Here is a 20,695-nt window from a genome sequence, read left to right as displayed (position 1 = left end):
CATAAATGTTGTTATTCCTCAAGCAATTGAAGCAACAACAATGAACAAAGAAAACAAAACTCAGCAGGGGAAAAATTTGACTACTAAGTAGGGCAATTTGAGGACATACATAGCAGACTCAACAAATATAGCCTCAACAAATGAAACTTCGAACTTCTTCTTTGCCATGACAGGTAATTCATCTTATCTAACTCGTACCTTTAATCACAACATTTACATAATAATGAGGAAGGGGAAAGGAATGCAAAGGATCAAAGGCAAGAACAAACAACGAAGCAAGCTGATCAACCAGACAAGCAGGAGTAGAAAACTGTGAAAAAATAAGGGAACTTGGGAATAGGCAAAGAGAGTTCAGAACAGGAGCAAGGGAGTAATGGAAAACAACCTGATCAAGCTAAGCACACCTACAAGCAGGGGGAGTCAATCCAGGAGATCACAACAATCGAGCAAGGGAGGAGTATCATCACAATTTTCCCAAAATTTCCAATAATTACTCAAGGTATGAATCTAATCCCCAAGCTGATAGAAAGAACAAGCAGGGTGATCAGGGTGTTCACGTAACTACTAGGCAGCCTACTAACCAAAAGCAAGGTCAACTTCCTAATAACAATATTAAAAATGATCAAAGCTTGGAACCTGCTCCTTACACTGTTGTACAGTCCTTTGCTGCTAGACTGAGGTATAACCAAGCTAAAAATGAAACTCCAATTGTGTTGAATGAGCCTGTCCATAGAACTAGACAAGGACTCCATGCTATTTTAATAGAGGAGGAAGATTATTATGTTAAATTGGCTGAGATTTGCAAGTATACTCTTGTGGAAAAGTTTACTAACACAATGCCTAGAATGGAGCAAGTAAGAAAAAGTTTCATTCTGCAAACTCAGCTGATGGGGGGTGTTAAGATCACTCATTTTAACTCTAGGCATGTATACATTGATCTAGACAATGAACTAGACTATCAAATATTTTGAACAAAACTGAAAATGAACATTGAAGGACAAGCTATGAGAATTCAAGCTTGGACCCCTGATTTACACCTGCAGAGGAAACACCAATTGTTCCTATATGGGTGTCTATTCCAGGCCTTCCTTGGCATTTCTACAACAAAGTTCTTTTGTCAACTATTTTGGAGAGTATTGGGAAGGTGATGTTCTTAGACTCACCAACCTCACAAAGAACCAGGGGTAGTACCACTAGAGTGAAGGTGCAAGTGGATCTTACTAAGGAAAGACCTTCCCATGTTTGGCTGGGATTCAAACATTCAAACCCCAACAAAGGAAGATGGTTAAAAGTTGAATATGAGGGGATCCCTAGTTATTGCTTCTAGTGCAAACATCACGGCCACATGGATGAAGACTGTACAATTAAAAAAAGGGATGATGACTTCAATAAAAGAAAGGAAATGGAGGCTGGAAAAAAGAGTAAAGAGCAGCCTGGAAATAAAAACACTCAAGAACAGGAAAAAATGACAAATGAGATTGCTGGAAGGATACAAAATCAGAAAAGCAGGGAGGTAAACCAAAATCTGCCAAAGAAACAACTTACAAGACATCAACAAGAGAAAGACACCTACAGCCAGAATGAAACAGACCGGCAGGCTGAATTACAGGAAGAACAGTGGCAGACTCAAAGGAAAAAACAACACAAAAACCAGGAAACTAATAACTCTAAGTTAGTGTGGAGACAAGTTTCACCACAACCACAAAGAGGCAGAAACAGCCAACAACAGGAACAAGAAACAAAAGGTATAACTTCTATCCCAACTCAGAATATTTTTTCTAACCTTGGAGTGCAGGAACAGAAGAAAACAGGAAATACAGAGACAGAACACAACAATGGAATCCAACAAAAACAAGGAGTTAACAACAGCTCAGCTGCAACAAAAAGAAACAGCATAAACAATGAACAAAAACAGCAGGCTGTTGCAGATCATAAACACAAGACCCGAGGTATTGACTCAATGCTCCCAAACCCAGAACCCCCAATATTATTAATGTTGCTGCTGGTTTTTCTGAAGAAGTATCTGGAAAATATGGATGGGGGTGTCAGGAGATAGCCTATATCTTGCAGGATGGGGTTATAATTTGCCTCATGTTATGCATGAGGGGTTGGAATCAGACCTTAGTACAGACCATAGAGCCTCTAATAGTGCTGAAAACAGACTTCAACAAGGGAAACAACAGCAACATCAACAGCATGTACAAAATAGAGACAACAGCAAACAAACTGCCAATGAAAATAATGAGAAACAACAAACTGAAAAAACGAATGAAAAAGATCAAGGGAAACAACGTGATACAATTGCTACTTACATCACTCCTAACAGTAAGAATAAGTAAACAAAAAAGAGATGTTGCAAAAAGGAGGCAAAATAGACAGCAAGAAAGGGATAGTGAACAGGAGCAGGATGGAAGGGAAGAATCTTGTAACAATTTTATCATGGTTGATGATAACCATGGATTAGATATTCTTTCCTTACAAGCTCAGTATATGACCCCTCCTACAACTGATCCCCTGATTTAAGACAATAAAAAGGGTAAACTTAATAATGTGCCTATTTTAGATGAATATGTTGTGGATAATTCAGAGAATGAAATGGATGGAGATAATCATTCCATTGAAAAGGTTGAGGAAGATGATGAGACTAGTGAGGCCCTAATTAGGGCCTTTAGTCCACATAATGATCAGACCTTGGAGTAAGAAATCAAACAGATAACACAAAGCCAATGTTTATCTCCAAGGGGTTTCCATCATGAAAAATTTCACTTCAAGAAGCAAGATGCAAATATTGTCACTGCCGGCAAACCAAACACTAGGCTCTTCTCCTCTAGATCATCCCAATGATTAGTACAATCATAGGGAATGTAAGAGGGATCAACACTCAAGGGGTGTTGGAGTGACTAAAAATGCTCAAGAAACTCCACCATTTATCTGTTATTGCCATTTTGGAACCTTTCTCAGATAGTGTTCATATTCAAAGCTTCAAAGTGCAGCTAAGCATGGAAAATGCTATTAGCAACTGTAATGGTAAGATTTGGGTTTTCGGGAGCAGTGATATTGAATGTAATATTCTTGATGAAGTTTAACAGAAAATCACTTGCAACATGAAACACAATGAATTACCATATCAATTTGCTAATACCTTTGTCTATGATAAATGCAAAAATCATCTCAGAAGATCTCTGTGGGACAAAATGATACAACACTCTACCTTAAATGATAATCCTTGGTGTGCTGTTGGTGATTTCAAAGTTATAACTTCTGTCGAGGAAAAACTGGGAGGGTTAGCCTATAAAATGAGGAAAAGTATTGAGTTTATTAATGTCATTGAAGCTTGTGGACTCTTGGACATAGGTTTTAGTGGACAGAAATCTACTTAGTTCAACAAGAGGGGTATTAACCACAGAATCTATAAGAGACTTGATAGGGCGATGGTTAATGATTCTTGGTTGGAAAAGATGCCTCAAACCACCATAACTCACCTGTTATCTACTGGATCGGTTTACTGCCCCCTTCTTATGAAAATGACTTCCTCAACTACTGAACACATGAAATACTTCAGGTTCCTCAACTGCTGGGTAGACAACCCTCTCTTCATGGAAACTGTCAAAACCTGTTGGGAAAAGGATGTGGAAGGTAATGGTATGTGGAGATTTCACCAAAAAAAGAAAATATTGTCAAACAATCTTAGTGGTTGGTCAAAGAAAGAATTTGGTGATATTTTCCAAAATATTAGGATGTATGAGGAACAAGTGCATAAGGATGAAGAAAACTACATCTCTAACCAAAGTGACTCAAATAGAAGTTTTCTCCATGAGATTAATGTTAAGTACATCAAGTTCCTCAAGTTGGAAGACACTATTTTTAAATAAAAAGCTCAGCTTCAATGGTTTAAGGAGGGTGATACTAAATCTAAATACTTCCATTCTGTGATAAGAGGAAGAAGAAGGAAGTTTATTCATAAAGTTGTAAATGAAAATGGAGTCTGGATAAAAGATGATGACAACATTGCTCAAGTAGCTTGTGAATATTTGAAAGAAATTTTTAGTGGAGAAGAAAAGCATATGAATGAGAATACATTGGAATGTATTCCAAGGATGATTAGTCAAGACCAAAATACTCAGCTTACCAATATACCAAGTATGGATGAACTTAAAGAGGTGTTCTTTTCAATGAATCCTAATTCGGCAGCTGGGCTAGATGGTATGAATGGGTATTTCTATCAAAAGTGTTGTCACATCATCAAGAATGATCTAGTGGGGGCTGTACAAGCTTTTTTCGGTGGACAAATTATTCCCAAGTGCTTCTCCCATTCTTGTATTGTGTTTCTCCCTAAAGTCAATAATCCTAACAAAATGACTGAGTTTAGGCCTATAAGTCTGAGCAACTTCACTAGCAAAATCATATCTAAGCTAGACAATCCGGGTTTGTTAAAGGCAGAAGTATCTTAGAGAACATAATGCTTGCTCAGGAAATCATTCATCACATCAAAAAACCAAATATTGGTAGTAATGTCATCATTAAACTAGACATGGCTAAAGCCTATGACAGGGTGTCATGGTCTTATATCTGTCTAATTTTAAAGAAAATGGGATTTGATGAGGTGTTTATTGATATGGTGTGTAGAATCATGGCTAACAACTGGTACTCAATCATAGTCAATAGTAAGAGATGTAGTTTTTTACATTCCACTAGAGGCCTCAAGAAAGGTGACCCCCTTTCTCCATCCCTATTTATTTTAGGCACGAAGGTTTTATCAATATCTCTTAACAGGCTTCATAATCATCCGGACTACCATGGTTTTATCATGGAAATGAGGGGGCCACAGGTGAATCATTTGAGCTTTGTTTATGATATCATTTTGTTCACCTCTGGGAGATGCAAAACTTTGAAGATTCTTATGAATACCTTAAAGGAGTATGAGAATACTTCTTGACAGCTCATCAATGGTGATAAAAGTCACTTTATTCTACACTCTAATGCTTTCATTAGCACTACAGATAGAATGAAAAGACTTACAGGTTTTAAACAAAAACAGGGTCCAATTACCTACCTAGGCTGCCCTTTATTTGTTGGTAGGCCTAGGAATATTTGTTTTCTTGGCCTTGTTAATAAGTTGTTGGCAGTATTACAGGGTGGAAAACCAAACAACTTAGCTATGGGGGCAAGGCAATTCTTACAAAACATGTGCTACAAGATCTCTCTATCCATCTACTTTCTGCAGTAACTCCCCTAAATACTATTCTTAAGCAAATCCAGATGCTTATGGCTTATTTTTTCTGAGGGTGGAATAGTGATAGGAAGAAATACCATTGGACTTCTTGGAAGAACCTAATATTCCCTTATGATGAGGGAGGAGTAGGCATGAGAAACTTAAAAGACGTTTGCAAGGCATTCCAATTCAAAAAATGGTGGATTTTCAGAACAATGCAGACACTCTGGGGTGATTTCTTGAAAGCAAAGTACTGCCAAAGGTCCAATCCAGTTAGCAAAAAATGGGATTCTGGGAATCATTAACTTGGAAAAACATGTTGATGAACAGGCCACAAGTTCAGCAACACATCCAATGGAAGCTGCAAGCTTGAAACTACTCATTTTAGTGGGATAATTGGTTAGGCAGTGGACCATTAGCACACTTTACCTCCAGCAGCAACAGACTCAATAATTCCAAAGTTGCAAATTTTTTGGAAGAAGGGGGATGGAGTTGGAGCAGACTGTTGGAGCAGGCACCAGCCAGTCAACTCTCCAACATACTAGCTACAAGTATCTCCCCTCTCCAGCATCTTCCAGATCATGCAGTATGGAAACTCAACACCCATGGAGGTTTCAATTGTTCATCAGCTTGGGAAGAGATTAGAGAAAAAAGGTCTAAGAATCACTTCAATTATCTTCGATGGCATAACAAAATTCCATTTAAGTCTTCCTTTTTGATATGGAGATCCCTTAGGGGTAAACTCCCTACTAATGATAAGCTTACTAATTTTGGCATTGAGACACCAACTTGTGTTTGCTGTTTTGACAGGTCAGGAATGGATTCCATAGAGCATATTTTCAGCACAGGAAAATTTGCAGCAGCAGTTTTGCTACTACTGCAGGCATGCTGCCAGACTGTTCCTCCCTGCAGGCATTGATCCAGCAATGGTGGGCTTCCAGGCCAAGAAATGCAGCACACATGACACTACTACAAGCCACACCTATATTCATTTGTTGGAACCTTTAGAAGAACAGATGTGTAGCCAAGTATGGAGGCAAAAAACCAACTTCAGCCAAGTCAAATATGCAATATACAAGAACAACTACAAGATGCTTAACACTGCCTTCCCTCAAGTTAATTGGCTAGCAAAATGGACAGAAGTACTCCGGATGAGTGAGAGGTGTGTGCATGATATCAAGGTGAATATGGTGACTTGTATAAAACCGGCAAACCAGTGGATTAAGGTGAACATGGATGGTAGTGCACTTTCAAATCTAGGCAGGCTAGAGGCTGGTGGTATTTTGAGAGACAATCATGGCAGGTTGTGATGGCTTTCACAACACCAATGAGTGAAGGAACAAACAACAAGGATGAAATTGAGGCATCCATCTTTGGATTAAGTTGGGCACTTGAACTTGTATATAGGAACATCATTTTGGAGCTTCATTCTCAACTAGTGTTGCATTGGATTTTAAAGAAGGCTACCCCTCAATGGTACAACATCACACAGCTGGGAAGAATGCAGAATCTCATCTCTCAAACTCAAAACTTCAAATGCTTGCATGTGTTTAGAGAAGCCAATTGTGTGGCTGATGCACTTTCCAAATTTAGCCACATGACCACCACTCCTCAAATATACTTCAATAGACAAAAAATGCCTAAGGAAGCAAAGTCATATTATCATCTTGATATATTGCAAATTCCTAACTTCAGATGGAAGAAAACCAAAATGATTAAGGAACGTCCTTGAACCTTTCATACCAATTCAACTTTGCTATAATTAAAATTATAGCTACTTTGAATAGGTTAGTTTAGTTATAGGCTTTATTGTAAAGGGAGAGTCTCCCTAGTTTATGCTTTTTAGATGCTTTGTATTGAGAGGAGTCCTCTCATTAGTTACTTAGTATTTTGATTTCATCTTTAATTGTAAGGGGAAGAGGTGACCTTCTTTTTGGAAAGTTAACTCCGAACCATCTTAAGTCAGGAGGTTAGGTTTATGCCCCCTCCTTGTATTTTGTTTTTGTTATTAATGATAAGGCCTGGGGGTGTCACTCAACCCCAACCCCACCGAGGGTTATTAAAAAAATTGTACTTTACTTAAATGTTCAAGTTGAAATGCTCCATAAAACACGAGCTTAAATTGTATGTCCCTTAAATCTTCAAGTTAGAATTAAAATCTTCAAGTTGAAATGATCATTGAAACACAAGTTTAAACTATATGTCACTTAAATCTTCAAGTTGAAATGCTCATTGAAACACGAGCTTAAATTGTACGTCACTTAAATCTTCAAGTTTGAGTTAAACTTCAAGTTGAAATGCTCCTTGAAACACGAGCTTAAAAACTGTATATCACTTAAATCTTCAAGTTAGAGTTAAATCCTTAAGTTGAAATGATCCTTGAAACACGAGCTTAAACTATGTGTCACTTAAATTTTCAAGTTAGAGTTAAATTTTCAAGTTGAAATTCTCCTTGAAACACGAGCTTAAACTGTGTGTCACTTAAATTTTCATGTTTGAGTTAAATCTTCAAGTTGAAATGCTCATTGAAACACGAGCTTAAATTGTATGTCACTTAAATCTTCATGTTTTAGTTAAATCTTCAAGTTGAAGTGCTCCTTGAAACACGAGCTTAAACTGTATGTCACTTAAATCTTCAAGTTAGAGTTAAATCTTCAAGTTGAAATGTTCCTTGAAACACGAGCTTAAACTCTGTGTCACTTAAATTTTCAAGTTTCATTTAAATCTTCAAGTTGAAATGCTCCTTGAAACACGAGCTTAAACTATATGTCCCTTAAATATTCAAGTTGATTTAAATCATCAAGTTTAAATGCTCCTTGAGACACGAGTCTAAACTGTATATCATAAAGTTCTTTAAATTAGAGCTAAATCATCAAGTTAAAATGCTCCTTAACGTACAAAACTAAACTGTATATCATTCCTGGCCCGCAAGAGTATAAATTGTGTACGACACAACAAAAAAGTCACTCACTCCTCTAAAACTACGTTGCGACTTGATCTTATTCATTGAGGTACGTATGCATTTAGAACCATATTCTAAAATCAGTTGCATGAGTGTCAAAAAAACAAATGTTCCCTCTTGATCTGTTGCATCAGTTAAAGTTATAAGTAAGCTTTCATAAAACATCATACTTGAACCAAATGGTGGTGACTCAATGGGGGAAAACCTTTATGAATAAAATTATTTCAAGATGACATTTTAAAATCTCCAAGTATGCAAATTGAAGTCTTCAAATTCTTCAAGCCTCGTCTTTGAAAGATAAAATATCTCGACAAGACTTGAAGAAGGGGGCATTTGTAGTCACTTAAATTTATTAAAAATAAATTTATAAAGTTGTTCGGATTATATTAAATTAATGAATATATTAGTCCAAATAAATATTAAGGATTAATATAATTGATGTAATTATTTAAATTCGGATAAATATGAACTTAATTAAAGCCCGCTCCATAAAGCCCATATGATATTTCACTTAAATCTGATTGGCCGAAGGGAGTCCTGTTCCAGTCGCAACTCCTCTATTCTAAAACTATAAATAGGGGTCTCATAATTCAGAAAAAGAGAAGACAGAAAATTCTAAAAAAGAAGATAGAGAAAATTCGTGGTACAAACGCCATTTAATTCTTTACAAATCTACAAGTTTAAGAATTCAAGCTTTCAAGTTTCAAGAACGATCAAGATCAAGACCATCGAATTCAAGAACAAGCTTGAATACCTTGAATTCAAATAAAAGTGAAGATCAAAATAAAGTTCAAGTGCATCAAGGATTCAAGAACAAGCTTTAAAAGACCTTGAATTTATATTAGGAAAGGAGAATTCAGAGGAATCATAAAGATTATAGCACTCGCATTTGAATAATAAAACTGATTGTTGCTATAATCTTCCATTCTTGATTATTGTTTTCTCGGCGCGAATTTTATAGTCTACAAATTCTGGCACGCCCAGTTGGACGATTTCTCATCTCAACTTTTCAAGTGTTAAAGAATATCGAGATGAATTCCATGAACAACAACTCTCGATCAACTGCCTCTAAGGCCAATAGTTCCAAGTTCTCTACTGAAGTTGAAAGCATCCTTGGTGTTACCTTTGGAAGTTTCGGAGCTGTTACGAGAAGCAAGGCTGCTACACTAGGACGACAAACACTTCAAGTGTCATCCACATCAACTCTTGTTTTTGGGTCTTCGACTACAAAAGGAGCAAGCTCCTCCACAAATGCTCTAGAAGGAGGAAGTAGTGTTGCTGAAAAGATCAAGAAGATATTGTCTCTACTTGAGAAATCTAGTTCCAAGAACTCTACCACAAGGGAGAATTGTGATTCAACTTATGAATCATCTCCACGTATATCGCGTAACGTGAGTCCACTGAAAATTAACTTACGCGACAATCCATGCTACTCTCCTACGTCTCCGATGATCATGAAAATGATGGTGACTGTTGCTTCCTCTCCTAAGGAACAACTCCCCAATCTAACGAAGTTGGTTGAAGGATTGACGAAGCATGTACAACACCAAGAGTCTTGAATTGATAAGCTGATGGATATGATGGAAGGACTTTTAGATGGAGATGCGATCCATGCACCTGGAAAGGGTATTGAAATTAAAGAAATCAAAGATCTTGCTAAGAAAGCCCCATTTACAAAAGACATGCCAGTTTCTTCTGAAGGAATGATCCCACCGATCACTTGAAGGAGTTTATTGAAGAAATTATCTAAGATAAGTATGAATTCTCCACCAAGTGTTCTCATATGTATGCTAATCCATACACTGCTAGGATTTATAACTTTAAAATGTCTGCTGGTTATCAACCTCCAAAATTTTAACAATTTGAGGGAAAAGGAAATCCAAATCATGTTGCGCACTTCGTGGAGACATGTAATAATGCTAGGGCCTGTGGAGACTATCTTGTCAAATAGTTTTTCCGCTCTCTAAAAGGAAATGCATTTTATGGGTACACGGATCTCGAACCTAACTCTATTGATAGTTGGGAGCAACTAGAACACGAGTTTCTCAATCGCTTCTATAACACAAGGCGTACAGTGAGCATGGTAGAACTCATGAACACTCACCAAAGAAAGGATGAACCGGTTATATATTTAATAAATCGGTGGAGGAACGTAAGACTAAATTGCAAGGATAGGCGTAGTGAAGCTTCTACAATCGAAATGGGTACTCAAGGAATGCACTGGAGATTTTTTACATCTTGCAAGGAATAAAACCAAAATCCTTCAAAGATTAGCTACTCGCGTTCATGATATGGAGTTGAGCATGTCCTCTGCAGGAAAAGGTATGACTATTGTCCATGATCCTTGCAAAGGAAGGGACAAGCAGGAACCCACGAGATGGAGCATGTTTCTGCCCAAAATAACAACAAAGAATCCATGAGTGTAAATGTGTCACCCGCAAAGTTCACCACAAATGAGGGCGTAAAATAAATTGTAAGAACAACTTTCCAAGCACGTTCAAATCAAAAGTCGACACTGAGGGAGATGCAAGGAAAAAAGTACCCCTTCTTGGATTCTTACGTTTCTAAAATTTTTGATGAATTGCTTGAGTTAAAGCTCATTGACTTTCTAGAGATGAAGTGACCCGATGAGGTTGCAAAAGTTGATGACCTAAACTATTGCAAGTATCATAGACTTGTGAGTCATCCTTTTGAGAAAATGTTTTGTCTTCAAGGATAGAGTGATGCGATTGGTTAACCAAAATAAAATTATCCCTGATGATGAGAAGACTAGTTCTGACTAGATCTCTATCACGTTTGGCTCACTTGATCTGGTCCAAATATATATCTCTGAAAATCATGAAGAAGAGAGTCAGTAGACCAGGAAGTTGACATAGATGGTAATGAGGGTTGGATTCTTGTAACTAGGCGAAGACGCAACAAGTCAAGCTTGTGAAAAGAATCATCTGAACAAGCAATTAGAGGAAAAATGGTGAAGAAATTAGAGAAGCAAAAATCAAACAAGCGCCCAAAAGGGGCAAAGGTAGGACTACATCACTACGAAAAGTCTCAACGTCCTGTTACTCTAGAGGAATTCTTACAAAGCTCGTTCGACATGAAGTCTACTCAAAAAAATGTCGAGGCATCATGTTGCAATGCGGATAAAACAGAAACAATGAAGGGGCCTCCTACTAGAAAAGAAGTAACAACAAGTGAATCTTTACCAAAAGTGTCTCCTAGTGACGAAGAAAAAGCAACAAGGGAAATCTCAGCAATGATGTCTCTTTCTTCTTCTGAAAAATCTATTGAACCTTCTTCCCAAGAAGCACATACCTGTGATACTAAAATCACATTTTCATATAATGATCTTCTATTTGGTGAAACACTACACAATCTTCCTTTGTATATGGTGGATCATGTGCTAGAGAAGAAGATAAATAAAATCTTAATAGATGAAAGATCTAGAGTTAACATTTTGTCTTTCCACACATTGAAGGAACTTGGCATCACGACTGGGGAACTTAGTGAAAGTCATATGTTGATAAAAGGATTTAATCAAGGGGTAAGACGTCCATAGGCTCTATTAAATTAGAGATCCACGTGGAAGATTTATGATCAAGCGCATGGATGCATGTAATCGACGCAAAGACATCATACAATATATTACTTGGCATGCCTTGGGTACATGAGGAGTATTGTCTAATCTTCGTACTATCAATGTTTGAAATATCTTGAAGGTGGAATTAAAAGGAAGATAGTTGCAGATGATAATCCTTTCGCTGAAGTTGATACACACTTTGCCGATGCAAAATTCTATTTGAAAAGTTATGTTGTTAAAAGGGCCAAATCCAATGACGTCAAATCAATCAAGAATGATAAGATCATAACCAAAAGAATTGATGCGGTTGTTGAAAAGGTGAAAATTGACACTAAAGACTCTTGTCCCATTCTTAATGAAGGGAAGATCATGTCTTCAAAGAAGAAGCTAACTTCTAGGCTTTGCTATGTTTCAAAAGCGAAGAAAGAACAATATAAACCATCTAACCTTTAAGAAAATGCATTGAGAGAGATAAATCTTCCTATCAGATGGATTGATGCAATAAACTTGTCTACAAAGTCGCTAGAAAAGTCAGTCGCTCAAGATCAAGTGCGAGATATGGCTCTCCCTACAAAGCGCACAAGAGAAGGTTTTGATCCCAATGCTTACAAGTTATTTCTGAAGGCGGGAAACAACCCTAGTGAGCCATTGGCGCTAGGTAAACTTTCATCAGAAGATACAACTATGTGAGCATGTGAAGGCCTAGGTTATAGCCAACCGCCTCCAATTCGCATTTCCATAAGAAGGGCCAGTAATAATCATATAAGTTTTGATTAACGTCACTGCTTCTAATAAAAGTCCTTTCATCTTTGATCGACTTGGGGAAGCGACTGCAAAAACTTCTGTGTTTGAGAGGTGAGGTCCTTTGAAGAAGAATAACAAAAACCTGAGAAGTTATTTAAAAGTTACAACGCCTACTTCACATTTGATTCGAAAGGATTTCAGAAGTTTGATTCCTTCTAGGATGAGGAAACGACTGGAACTTGTAGTCTCCTGTAAAGAGTAACAAAAAGAAATGACCCACACTGTGGTTCACAACAAAGAGCACAAGGAAGATGAAAAAAGTGTAGGTTCCTCAAATCATGTTACAATCCAAAATGAGTACGATTCTTTGCCTCAATATGAAGACTGATGATGAGGTAGAAGATATTGTCTCGTGTTATCATATATCTGTCAATAACAATGATCCTTTGGAAGAGGAAGATACTGGAGATGCTCCATCGGAACTTGAAGAAGGAGTAAAGATCACAATAGATCATTTGAAGGAAGTTAACCTTGGCACTGATGAAGACCAAGGCCAACTTACTTGAGTGTGTTTCTAGAAATTAATGAAGAAATCTCTTACATGAATGTACTCAAAGAATATAGGGATGTCTTCGCTTGGAGTTATAAAGAAATGCCTGGATTGAATCCTAGAGTAGCGGTCCATCAATTAGAAGTCAAAAATGGTTCTCGTCTTATTAAGCAAGCTCAAAGACATTTTAGACCATACTTGGTTCAATTGATAGAAAATGAAGTTAACAAACTCATTGAGGCAGGCTTTATTCATGAGGTCAAATATCCTACATGGATCTCAAGTATTGTTCCTGTGAAGAAGAAGAATGGTCAAATTTGAGTTTGTGTTGACTCTAGAGATCTCAATAATGCATGCCCTAAAGATGAGTTCCCTCTTCCTATTCCAGAGTTGACGATTGCCGCCACCACTGGTTATGAGCCAATATCGTTCATGGATGATTCTTCTAGAAATAATCAAATCCGCATGTCACCAAAAGATGAAGAACTCACCGCATTTCACACGCCAAAAGGTATTTATTGCTACAAAGTAATGTCATTTGGTTTAAAGAACGTTGGTGCCACATATCAAAGGGTTATGCAAAATATCTTTGATGACTTGCTCCATAGAAATGTTGAATGTTATGTTGATAATTTGGTAGTAAAGTCGAGAAAGAGGGGTGATAATTTGAAAGACTTAAGGATGGTGTTTGAGTTACTCCAAAGATATCAACTAAGGATGAATTCATCGAAATGTGCCTTCGAAATTACATTCGGCAAGTTCCTTGGTTTTATTATGAGACATCGAGGAATAAAAATTTATCAAGAAAAAGTCGATGCAATATCAAAGATGCCTGAACCTCGAAATATTCATGAGTTAAAAGTTTCGAGGAAAGTTAGCATACTTGAGAAGATTCATCTCAAATCTAGCGGGGAGATGTCAACCATTCAGTCACCTCATGAAGAAAGGTGATCCATTTATTTGGGACCAAACATGTAGCGATGCCTTTAAAAGTATCAAATCGTATCTAGTGAAACCTCTGGTTTTGGAAGCCCCTATGCCTGTAAAACCATTGATACTCTACATTGCAGCACAAGAAAGGTCTGTAGGAGCCCTGTTAGCTCAAGAGAATAGTGAAGGCAAAGAAAATGCTCTTTATTACTTGAGTAGAATGATGACGCCGAATGATCTAAATTATTCGTCAATTGAAAAGTTATGCTTGGCACTTGTCTTCTCAATTCAAACGATGAAGCATTATTTCCAAGCTTATGTTCTCTGTATTTCTAGAGCAAATCCCATCAAGTTTGTATGTCAAAAACATGTCCTTAGTGACCGACTAGATGCATTGGCTGATTTCTTATAATACCATTAGATACCTGATAATTGGGAGTTAACTGATGAGCTTCCTGATGAAGATGTGATATCCATCGAAATTCAACCTCCTTGAAAAATATGTTTTGATGGAGCTGCACATCATGAAAGAGCTGGCGACGGCGTAGTGTTCATCACTTCGCAAGAGGATATCTACCATTCTCTTTTACTTTAAAGCAATGTTGCTCCAATAAAGTCGATAAATACCAAGTGTTGATACTTGGACTTGAGATGTTTGTCGACATGAAGTAATTACACTATACAAATCGTTGGTGACTCTCAGTTGGTGATCAACCAACTCTTTGGAAGTTATGAGGTGAAGAAACTTGATTTTCGTCCTTATCATGATTATGCTCAAAATTTGATAGGATGGCTTGGATATGTAACCCTTCAACATGTGCGTAGAACGGAAAATAAAAGAGCTGATGCATTGGCTGCCCTAGCTTCAACTCTAACCATTCCTTATCAAACACAAGTTACTATTTGCCAAAAATGGATAGTACCACCACCAAATAAGGAATAAAATATATAAAATGAGTTTAAGCATCTTGTTGCGTTTCTGAAGCCGTAGAGGAAGATTGGAGACAACCCGTTATTGACTACATGTGTTATGGGATACTTCCAAAAAGTCCAAACACAAGGACTGACACTCGTCGGTGTGCACCTCGTTTCCTTTAATACAAGGACACATTATATAGAAGATCATTTGAGGGTGTGCTATTATGATGTTTGGGAGAGGAAGATGCAATTCAAGCTCTGCAAGAAGCACACTCAAGAGTGTGTAAATCACATCAGTCTGGACAAAAACTCCACTTTCACATAAAGAGGATGGGGTATTATTGGCCAACCATGGTTAAGGATTTCTTAGATTATGCTTGGAGGTGCGATGCTTATCAATTTTATGCGAATTTCATACATCAGCAGCCCGAAGTATCGCACCCAACTATTGCATCTTGGCCATTTGAAGCTTGGGGATTGAATATTGTGGGACACTACCAAAGTCTTCTAGTGGACACTTGTACATCTTGGCTGCAACTGATTACTTTTCAAAATGGGCTGAAGTTGTCTCTCTTAAAGAGGTGAAGAAAGAAAATTCTAAACAAGGAGCTAGAGAAAATCCGTGGTACAAACGTCATTTAATTCTCTAGAAAGCTACAAGTTTAAGAATTCAAGTTTCAAGAACGATCAAGATCAAGACCATCGAATTCTAGAACAAGCTTGGAGCCCTTGAATTCAAATAAAAGTCAAGATCAAGATAAAGTTCAAGTTCAAGTTCATCATAGATTCAAGAACAAGTTTTAAAGCCATTGAATTTATATTTGAAAAGGCGAATTCATAGGAATCATAGAGATTGTAACACTCGCATTTTAAATAATAAAATCAATTGTTGCTATAATCTTCCGTTCTTGATTATTGTTTTCTCGACGTGAATTTTATTGTCTACAGTCTGAAATAATAAAAAAATCTATGTTTAGAGAGTGAAATAGAGGGTAGGGTTGAAGATGCCTTAGAACCACATGTTTGTGGTGGTACTTTGGAAAGTGTTAGATTATTTTTTGTCTCGATTATTTGAGTTCTTTTGGCGTCAAGAAAGTATCATGGGTGGCTTAATGACCTAGGATTGAGATAATTCTATTTTGATGCACTATGTTTTTGACAAATACATTGCACCCCTGCTCTATACTACGTGTTTTCAATAAAATAATTGTCAAATCATTTAGTGGAACTCAAATGAGTAATTTCTTGGTTTATATCAATTTTAGGTAACGAGATAGATTAACCTTCTCACTATGCAGTTACTGTACTAGATGATTAGTTTATAAAGTTGCAGCTCGAGCCTTGTGTAAGCAAGTCACTATTCTCAGTGATTTGATAGCATGTATAGCATCCATCGGTGATGTGTTTAAGAGGGAAACTTTTCTATGTCGATAGGATGTATCAATATCTTTTGCATTTTTTCATTTTCAATTGATACATGTAAGATCTTGTAAAGTTCAAATATAGTGTATTTTTTATGAAATTCAACACAAATCCGACAATTTTAAAAGAGTAAAGGTTCAAGAAAAATAACTTAAAACATGTCTGAGAAGAGAAACAACATCCAACGCCAGTTAGATTGAAAGACATCAAGTATAGACAAACCAATTGTTCTAAAAATAACTTCCATGTAAATACTATAAAACAAAAAAAGGAAAAATGACTAACAACATTAGAATCGAGGAAAATTATTACACCACATTGGCTCAAACTATCCTGAGGAACTCAAATGTAGTCTTTGGCCCCATTTACCTACATAATCCATAAATCCGTGGAAGTTCCCCGATTACTACAATAGCCCAAAAGATCACTTCCCAACACTCAGAGAGTCGAACCTAAATTGAGTTGTAATTCAAGATAGAGATTCTTAATTTTTCCTTGGGACATTTTTTTCTAACATGGAACCTTATACAGTTATTGAGAATCATTGCATTGATTTGAGAGTTTTTGTATTGAATACGGAGTTAGGAAAGTGTTTAGATAAATTATACCCCATAACTACACAACCACCGTAGGATAGGATCGTGCCATTGATTCGGGTGACTCCTCATAAAGCCTCTAGTAAGGGCATAGATATTAGATCTATTAGTTCAATTCATCCTTTACCCTACCAAAGTATTTGAAGGATATGGTAATGTGGGAAATATGGTATATCATCATGAAGTTCATAGTGATCATTGTTGATTAGAGAAACTTCCTATGAAAAGTAGACTGTACTATTAAGCATTTGATATTATTGCATATATCTATGTTGTAAAACATAATTGTTTTTAATTAATTTTCATGCTTTACTTTAAAGTTATAAAATTCTCAATATTTCTCTGAGTTGTTTTTCAATTATCTGTGTCCAGTATAACTATTGTGGTATTCATCTATTTTATATACCATACATTCCATGTAATGATGGCATTTGACGTTCCTTCTTTTAATGATGTATATACATGTACTCAGAGTCGACAATAGACACTCTGTTGAGATCTTCTGCATTAGCTTTTTTTAGATCTCATTGCTTTTAGAGCGCTCTAATTCAGTTATTTATTTCATTAATTAGTAGGCATTCTAGTTTATTATTTGTGTGTAGCCATTGGTCTTGTCTGAGGACCTATCTTAGTTTTGTAGAGGCAATTCATAGACAAGTGAAAGAGTTAGTTAAATCTTTATCTTCAGATGTTTTAAATATTAATATTATTATTATTGTGATTCATACTTTTATAAAGCATGTTCAAATGTGTAAAATATTTATCACTTTTAAAGCTTTTTCATAAGTATTTAGTCTTTCATTCAGTAGTAACCTCGACAAAGGGTTCTCTTGCGACCATTTATGATTTTCATGTGCTTTCAACAGTAAAGTCATAAGTTCGGGGCCTGATAATTAATTGACTTTGAATAATTTGGTTCATAATAGAGTAGTTATGACAGATATAGACAACATAGCACAAAAAAGAGCTTTTTTTATCAAGTTTTTTGGGTTGCAACCAACAAGGTACTTTAGAATATATTTTATCCAACATATTTGTAAAGAATTATTTCATTGGCTTGTTTAAGTTTTTTTCTTTACTAGTATTTATTAAAAAAATTAGAAAAAGCTTATTCCCGGTCCAAATCCACTATAACAACAAAAGTTCTATAAATAAATTAAGTTAAATGGATAAAACTAATAGTGAATTAATGTTTATGAGTAACCTCCTAAGCTAAAACTTGATTTCTTTGATCGGTTTTTTGAAATGTGTAATTGAGATTCTTTTGACCGTGACTTTCCTGCTTCAAGTTAAATGCACGTTCATTTTTGACGGATTTAAAAGGACAAAAATTGATCAAATTACACTTAAGGAACACTTTTAAATGTTTTTTAAATAAAGAAATAACCATTTATTTGGATAAGAATTATATAACATATCTCTCGGAGATAGTACAACTAGAAGATATTTTCAGAGCATAGTTATAGATAAAACATCAAAACCATGTTGTCTTAACAAATCTTTGCAACATAATGAAATTTGAAGCCTCCAATCGACACCAAAAAGAAGCAAGCACATTACTAGTGCTCCTTTTTCTTTTTCTTTTGTTCTATATTCAAACTTTAGAACCATTTTTCTACCTGAGATCATCACTGAAATCCTCTTAAGGCTTCCAGTGAAACCCCTCTTAAAATTTAGGTTTGTATCAAAATCTTGGTTCGGTTTAATCTCTATCACAAATTTGTCAACACCATCTCAACATATCTTCTAATAACAAGGCCTTTAATAGGATTATGTTGGGGTTCGTCCGCCTGAAAGCAATCTTAAGGATTGTTACCTTAACTCTTTATTTTATGACGATGTTACTAGGGAAATTGACTTGTATTATCCTCCATAAAAATCCTATGAATCTATTAAGGTTGTGGGTTCCGTGAATGGGGTTATTTGTGTTGCCACAAAAAGACTTGTTTCTCTAGAATCCGTCAATTAGGAATCTCAAGAAAATGCCTAGTTCTAGAACTTGTTCCTTTTATATGTATGGTTTAAGTACGATAAGCTTCATGATGATTATAAGTTTGTGGATATCACTCTAAATGTGGGTGATGACAATTCATGTTATAATAATGTGGGAAAAATGTAAAGTCTAAATAATAATTCTTGGTAACATTTGGATGATTTACAAATTGTCGTGTCATTCAATAACTCGGGTATGCTTGTGAATGGGAAGCTTCACTGAGCTATTACTAATAATTATTCTAGTTATTATAATGATTTGTATCATCTTTGTGGTTGACTTGGCTAATAGGAGATTGGAAGAAATGTATTATCCTTGCTATGGAGAAGAAAAATTTTATTTTACGTTGTACCTTGGTGTATTAGAAAATGATGTATCTAGAATTTATCATCATGTAATGACGCATGCAGATGTGTGGGTTATGAAGAAGTACGGAGTTAAAGTGTTTTGGACAAACATGTTTCACGTCAGGTGTGTGGGGTATCGTCCATACTTTTGCCCATCAAGTGAAGGTGAAATTTTGTTTATACCTTAACCATCTCTGACCCATCTCCGTTTACTTTACTGTCAAGATTTATATCTTTAGACCATCTCTGACCCATCTTTATTTACTCTTCAATCTCTATATTTCAAGAGTAAAATAGAGAATGCCCTCTCCAACCACTTTCCATATCACTCTCTAGTCTTTATACTCCATTTATATGGAGAACTACTATTCACCTCTCTATTTTACTTTTTGATTATTTTAATACTATTTTCTAAAATAATGTTATTTTTATGACATCATTAATTAAATATTATTTGTAATTATTTTCTAAAATAATATAACATCAAAAAATATATCATTCTAAAGCTACCACTTTATTCGAATTAATATTTATTTTATTTTATTTAAAAAAACACTTTAAATATGTAATTTAGAATTATTTCAACATCATTTATATTACCGGACTATTAATTAAGTCTCTAATATTTGTAATTATTTTCTAAGTAATATAATATCTAAAAACATATTGTTGATAAATATACAACTTTCATCCCGAATAAAATTTCTTCTAATTTGATTTTCTAAAGGTTTTTTTCACTTTAAATATGTAATTTAAAATTATAATTAAGAATATACAAAATATACATGATAATCTAAACAATATGCTTTTATGTTATAGTGATAAATGATTAAACTACACTTTTTAATGAGTATAAAAATATTTGATGCAATAGTTTGAAATGGAATACGGGAACTAAAGTAGTATCCAAAATAATTGGATAGGAAATGAAATTTAAATAATTTTTAGCTACAAGTAAAATAAAATAAGGACAAAAAATTGCTCATATTGAACTCGTAATACATTAATAGAGTATTTATAGGAGAAACGTAACAATCTTGAAAGTTGAATATTTATGTTAAGTTTAAAATAATTTTTACAATAATACAATATTTATGATATAATTGCAGCTCATCAGTAATTTCACTTTGATTTGAATTTTGCGTTAATATGTATTATAGATAATATTTGTCGCATATTTTTATATTAAGAATAAAAATATTTTATTAAATGAAGAATTTGAAAAGAATAAAGTTTTATATTTCATAAAGATTATATAGATTATAGGGTGATTATTTACAAAAAAGAAATCAATTTATATTATTAAATAAAGAAATGAAAATGAAATGAAAATAGTAATATAATATTAGCGAGAGAGAAGAAGATTCATTTTTAGAGAGTAAAAAGAGAATTGAACTGAAGTGGATTGACTGAAATCATTAAAAAAACCTCTATATTTAGAGAG

General features: G+C 35.3%; 1 protein-coding gene across 1 annotated transcript; it reads left to right on the top strand.

Moving 5' to 3' along the window:
• The first annotated feature begins 223 nt into the window (after window positions 1-223).
• LOC112942223 (uncharacterized) lies at window positions 224-3,086 on the top strand. The gene is made up of 5 exons (XM_026033063.1): window positions 224-302; window positions 415-854; window positions 1,328-1,949; window positions 2,050-2,325; window positions 2,962-3,086. The coding sequence occupies exons 1-5, from the start codon at window positions 224-226 to the stop codon at window positions 3,084-3,086; spliced, it is 1,542 nt and encodes a 513-aa protein (XP_025888848.1).
• The last annotated feature ends 17,609 nt before the right edge of the window (window positions 3,087-20,695 follow it).

Source organism: Solanum lycopersicum, chromosome 9, assembly GCF_036512215.1.
Source record: "Solanum lycopersicum chromosome 9, SLM_r2.1".
Classification (NCBI taxonomy): Eukaryota; Viridiplantae; Streptophyta; class Magnoliopsida; order Solanales; family Solanaceae; genus Solanum; species Solanum lycopersicum.
The sequence above is the reverse complement of the archived record's forward strand: the minus strand, read 5'-3'. Positions and strand labels throughout refer to the sequence as shown.

What these genes read in the sequence shown, in the direction of transcription:
- LOC112942223 (XM_026033063.1), top strand. Translation starts at nt 224, where the DNA reads ATGAGGAAGGGGAAAGGAATGCAAAGGATCAAAGGCAAGAACAAACAA. An exon ending in CAATGCCTAGAATGGAGCAA is followed by an intron (nt 855 to 1,327) that starts GTAAGAAAAAGT and finishes TATTGCTTCTAG; the next exon opens with TGCAAACATCACGGCCACAT. An exon ending in TCATAAACACAAGACCCGAG is followed by an intron (nt 1,950 to 2,049) that starts GTATTGACTCAA and finishes TGGGGGTGTCAG; the next exon opens with GAGATAGCCTATATCTTGCA.